General features: G+C 52.0%; 1 protein-coding gene across 1 annotated transcript; it reads left to right on the top strand.

The window, feature by feature from the left end:
• The first annotated feature begins 2,131 nt into the window (after positions 1 to 2,131).
• Positions 2,132 to 4,611, top strand: LOC125553294 (cytochrome P450 89A2-like). Its single transcript, XM_048717109.1, has 2 exons — positions 2,132 to 3,514; positions 4,555 to 4,611. Exons 1-2 carry the CDS (start codon positions 2,132 to 2,134, stop codon positions 4,609 to 4,611), a joined length of 1,440 nt encoding a protein of 479 aa, XP_048573066.1.
• Positions 4,612 to 5,604: the final 993 nt, after the last annotated feature.

Genomic DNA, 5,604 nt, shown 5'->3' with positions numbered 1-5,604 from the left:
TGTTAGCAAATCATAATTGTTTTCTGCACAAAAGTTTTGTCAACATTTAAAGCTTTGGCCACTATTTGATAGATTATGTTGACAGGATGTGCACTAGCACAAATATGAAATTTGGAGTCAGTTAACAAAGTCTGTTTCAGGCGAAATAGTTTCAGCCGACACTAAGATGGTAACTCCCATGGTTTTAAATACGATATTGTGTCACCTCAAAAGTATCGATGGAGTTTGATACTAGCTTTGATCAATATTACTTGTCGCTGAGACGAATTTATCTAGACGAGTTTCAGTGCTAGATACATAGGTTAGAATATTTGCACTATATAAAGAGCACGAACCCTCATTAGGATGGCACTTGGTGGCTTCATTCCACACTCCCACTATTCCTTCCCTCATTTTTTAGTGAGGAGAGTGGAGTGGGGAGGGCAGCTGCCTGCCATACCGGCCTCGACCATGCCACCATCGCAATGCTTCATCTCACCCCTCTGCCACACCTGCTGCCAACCTTCGGACCACCACCTTGCCAGAACCCTCGACCAAGACTAGGTTGCACCACCGTCGGCCACCTGCGTCCTTCCCCGCACCCACCGGTCACCTGCGCCGCCCGCCAGAGCCTTGCCGGTCATTGTGGGACCTCATCAGACTCCGTTGAGCTACCACGGCTCCCTCTGGCCACTAGGTCTATCTCCATCCACCTCGGTCCCGGACGAACCTCGCCGAACCCTTGCCGAAGTTGGCCCGACCTCACCGAAAGTTCGTCAGGATCGTTCTGGACCTATCCGAAGCCAATCGGAGCCCCGTTTGAGTTGTCCGGGCCTAGCGGGGCTTGTCCAGCCATCATCGAAAGCTTGCTACTATGCTCTACGACCGACATCTACCCCAATAGTCGCCACCCTCTTTGTCAATCCACCCCTGATCGGCTCCGTCGATCCTCGTAGCAGTAACTCCTCAATCGCGAGATCCGACGACCCTCGCTCGGCCAAGGTGCGAAAAAGTAAAGGAGCACTCTGACCCATATCCAAGGTGGCACCCGAAGGGCGTCCCAATCTAAATCCAGACATCCCCTACTATGTGGAGATTTAGGTCTCTAACAAAGAAAATGATGGAAACGGTGATGCCGAGTGTCATGTATAAACTTCTCGGCAAATAGTTTTAAAAGGGAGAGAAATATATTAAAATAGGTTTTCCGAGAGCCATCCACATGACTCTCCTCAAACATTGTAAATAGTTTGGAAAATTCACTGGAAAAAGTGGTGCGGGAATTTTTTTTAAACGTTTGCAAATAGTCAGCAAACAGGGTACCCTCATTTCCCTTCCATCAAAGGTGGCTTCCACGTACACGTGTCGTGCTCTTTGCCAATGGCCCTTTCTGGCCGAGGGTCGGCTACCAGGTTTGCCGAGCGCAGCCTCGAGTGTGTTCTCTCGGGCTCACGGCATACAACAGACTTTGCAGGGAGCCTGCTTGAAGGTCTCGGCAAAGTCCATGGCACACGGCAAAACGCCATATTCTGGTAGCGAGGCATATATATTGTACCCACTTTTGTTTTCTTTTTGTTATATGGCTATACGTGTAGCGTAACTATGCAAAGGTCGGGTGTAAGCTCATAGAATTGTATCAGTGTGATCTTTTGCTGCCTTTATCGGAAAAAATACTACTCATCAACAGCTCTCATGGCGACTGGTATAAAATATGCATGCCACCATATTCTAGTATGAAATATGCATGCTACCATGGCGGCTGCTGTGGGCAACATCTAGCTAGCTGTCTATATAAAGCCAGCAACTACTAGCTCTCAATCACTGTCCAGGGGTCTAGGCCATGGTTTTCACTTTCAGTGAGATTTCACTGAAATTCACTGAATTTCATTAATTTCAGTAGACACTAAAATATTACGTTTCGGTCAAAATATTTCAGCAAATTCAGTAGTACACAGAAAATCAAATATTTTTTAAAATATTTTTAGAAAATTTCAAATATTTAATTAAATTCAAATGAATATTTCGGCCTTTTGGCTGAAATGCAAACTGAAATAACTGAATTTCACTGAATTTCAGTGATTTCAGTTGGTGCTGAAATTTTGTTGAAACTGAAATTGAAATCCATGGTCTAGGCACGCACATACAGATACATACCATGGAATACGAGCTAATAACTATGTTGCTACTTCCTCTTCTGTTCTGCATCAGCGCAGTTGCCGTCTTCCGACGTCGTGCTTGGGCTTCGGCCGTCCACGACGGTCAACAGCCGATCATCGAGATCCGCGACCCTACCATCGCCCGCCAGGCGCTCATCGACCACGCCTATGCCTTCTGCAATCGACCGCTGAACATATTCCCCGTGGCCCTGGTCAGCGGGCGCCGCCGCAGTCATAGTGACAACCTCACCTCTGTGCCCTACGGCCCGCGTTGGCGCGCTCTCCGGTGCACCCTCAACGCCGCGGTCCTCCACCCGTCACGTCTTGGACACATGGACCCGCTGCGCCTCGAGGCCATGGATGCCCTCGTTGCTGACCTCCGCCTCCGGTGCGGTGGTGATATTGTCGTCCGAGACATCCTCAACGCGGCCGTGTTTCCGCTAGTGGCTCGCACGTGCTTCGGTGGTGGCGTGGACGACGGACACGTTCGCGCCATGCGTGGCCTGCTCAAGGCCTTTGTGCTGGCCGTTGATGGCACCAAGGACTTTGCCGGCTCCAAGACGGCGAAGTTGCTGCACTGGAGACAGTGGCGCCGGTTCCTTGCCTTCCGAGGCAGGCAGGCTGAGCTTTTTCTCCCTCTGATCAACGCACGACGGAACGCTAACCGTCATCTCGGGCTCAGCGGTGGCCTGCCGACATATCTAGACCTGCTCCTCGACGTCCGCGTCCCCGTCGACGACGACGACACAGCCTGTGGGAAGACCTTTCGCCCTCTCACAGACGACGAGCTGGTGAGCCTTGTCTCGGAGTTCCTCGGTGCTGGGCCAGGGACTGTGGTGTCCAGCATGGAGTGGACCCTCGCCCACATCGTGCTCCAGCCAGAGGTCCAGAACAACATCCGTCGCGAGGTGGACGCCGTGGAGGGCGCACTGTTCGAGGCACGCGTCCGGCAGATGAAGTACATGCGCGCCGTCGTGCTCGAGAGCCTTCGACTCCACCCGCCGATTCCGTTCGCGCTGCGCGATGTCCCCAATCAGGCGGTCGCCGCAGTCGTGGGATGCCCCGGCGCCGTGCCGGCAGAGGGGATGCGGGCGCACTTCAACCTGGGCGAGATCGGAAGGGACAAGAATGCGTGGACGGACCCCGACGCGTTCTGTCCGGAGCGCTTCCTTGCTGGGGGCGAGGGGGAGGGCGTGGGCCTGGTGCCGGGGCCCAAGGAGATCAAGATGATGCCGTTCGGCGCAGGGCGGAGGGCGTGCCCAGGAGGAGGGCTCGCCACGATGTACATCAAAAGCTTCGCCGCGGCGCTCGTACGTGAGTTCGAGTGGGCGCCGCTGGCGGGGGGTGGCGTCGACCTCACCGAGCCGGATGGGTTCTTCAAGGTGATGAAAGACCCCGCTCCGGGCCTGCATGACGCCGCGGTAGCGCGATTGCGTTTCACCCGTCCGTGTTTGTTCATGTGTATTGGTAGGGTCCACGCATCGAGACTTCCTATGTTCGTTCATGTGTATTCTTTACTTAACGATGTACGGGCAAATTGTCCGAAACACAGACAGCCACAGCGGGCGGTACATCAGAGTTCCAACCGACTCTATCATTCGGCATACACGATCGACCGATTTTCACTAGTTCATGTGCTACAGTGTTTGCACTACAACGACAAACGGAAATAGACTGTTTAGAGAACCACATCTTTAGTTGAAGCTTCGTATCCTCTATGATGGCCGCAAACGGCGAGGAGTCCACTTTGGTTAGGTCCAGTGCCTCATGCAGGAGCTATGAGTTCGTTTCAAAGATCACACGGAGAGCCCCCACCTCGGTCGCCATGTCCACAGCCTCGGCCATGGCCACAACCTCCGCAGCAAAAGGGTTGGCGACGTGCTCTCTTCGGCCTGCTCGGGCTATCATCACATCCCCAGCATAATCCCGGATGACCACCCCTCAGGACACAAAGGTATCACCCGGGGTATACGCGCCATCAACATTGATCTTCACCATATCCGGTGCTGGTGGTTGCCATCTGCAGAGCGCTGGTTTTGCCAGTTTTCCGCACAACAGCTGCAGGTATTCCTGAGTATTACAAAGAACCCGCCGTGTCAACTTCGTGGTCTGAACACCCAGCTCACCCTCCCTGAGTTTATTTTTGTTGTTCCACCAATGCCACCAGAAGGTAAGGATTTGCACACACACTTTTTCATCTAGCCCCCACAAAAAGTCCCGCATTGCATGCACGGACGTGGTTTTCTCGAGCTCTACTCTTATCCTCTCCACGCTCATGGCTCTCCATGCGATCTTCACAGATTTACACTTGATAAAGAGATGAGCTCCATCTTCATCTGATGCGCCAGGTGAACATTTGGATCTTTCGCGGGGTGGGCAACTTCCAAATCCTCTTCCAAGACTTATCATCACATCTGTCCAGATTGCCGGCTACCCCGTCGCTGCTCCCAGGTACTCCACGCTGGTTCTGCTGCTCTAGATGGACATACATCTTATATGCACTCTTGACGGAATGGTTTCCTTTATTGTCAAAATGCCATGCCACAAAGTCGTCTACCCCTTCCCGTAGTGGAATTTGCAGTATATGCCTTGCATCATCCGGCCAAAAGGACTTCCTGACAAGTTGCTCATCCCATGAACCAGTCACTGGGTCGATCAGATCACTTACATGAGTAAGTATATTTTTTCCTCGCGGAGTGATTACCCGTCTAGACCACGGTCTTGGGATCCAAGGGTCGGACCAAATGTTCACAGTTGACCCGTCCCCTATCCTCCAAATGATCCCTTCTTTTACCAGCTCCAGCCCCGTTAGTATACTCCTCCAGGAATATGATATTCCATCCCTTGGTATAGCCTCAAGGATATTGCTATGAGGGAAATAGCGAGCTTTTAGGATTCTTGCACACATATTGTCCGGATTTTGAAGCAGTCGCCATCCTTGTCTGGATAGCATGGCAATATTAAAGCTATGCATATCCCGAAAACCCAATCCTCCCATTGCCTTCGGCTTTGTCAGCGTTTCCCAGCTTAACCAATGCATGGTATTTTCTTTATCCTGGTGGCTCCACCAAAATTTCCCTATCAGCGAATTTAGCTCTTTGTAAAACGTTTTGGTGAGATCAAAGCAGGACATCGCAAAGGCCGGGATGGCTTGCGCTACTGACTTTACCAAAGTTTCCTTCCCACTCTTCGCTAGGAGCATTTCCTGCCAGCCGTGGAATCGTCCACACATGTTCCGTTTCAGATAAGCAAACGTCCGCCTCCGAGATCGCCCCACATGGACTGGCAGACCGAGATATCGATCGATCCACTCTTCGCTTTCTATCCGAGTCTCACCCTTGACCTGCTGCTTTGCTTGTGCTTCCGTGTTGGGGGAGAACACAATGGCAGATTTCTCAGTGTTAATACACTGACCAGAGCAGTTTTCGTACAGCAACAGAATGTCATGTCGAGCGACGGCCTCCTCCTGTTT

The sequence above is a fragment of the Triticum urartu genome, chromosome 4 (assembly GCF_003073215.2).
Source record: "Triticum urartu cultivar G1812 chromosome 4, Tu2.1, whole genome shotgun sequence".
Classification (NCBI taxonomy): domain Eukaryota; kingdom Viridiplantae; phylum Streptophyta; class Magnoliopsida; order Poales; family Poaceae; genus Triticum; species Triticum urartu.
This window is presented reverse-complemented; position numbering and strand designations above follow the sequence as displayed.

Excerpts from the sequence above, each read along its gene's own strand:
- LOC125553294 (XM_048717109.1), top strand. The coding sequence starts at position 2,132 with ATGGAATACGAGCTAATAACTATGTTGCTACTTCCTCTTCTGTTCTGC. Across the intron at positions 3,515-4,554 it reads AGCCGGATGGGTTCTTCAAG|ATTGCCGGCTACCCCGTCGC; the intron begins GTGATGAAAGAC and ends ACATCTGTCCAG.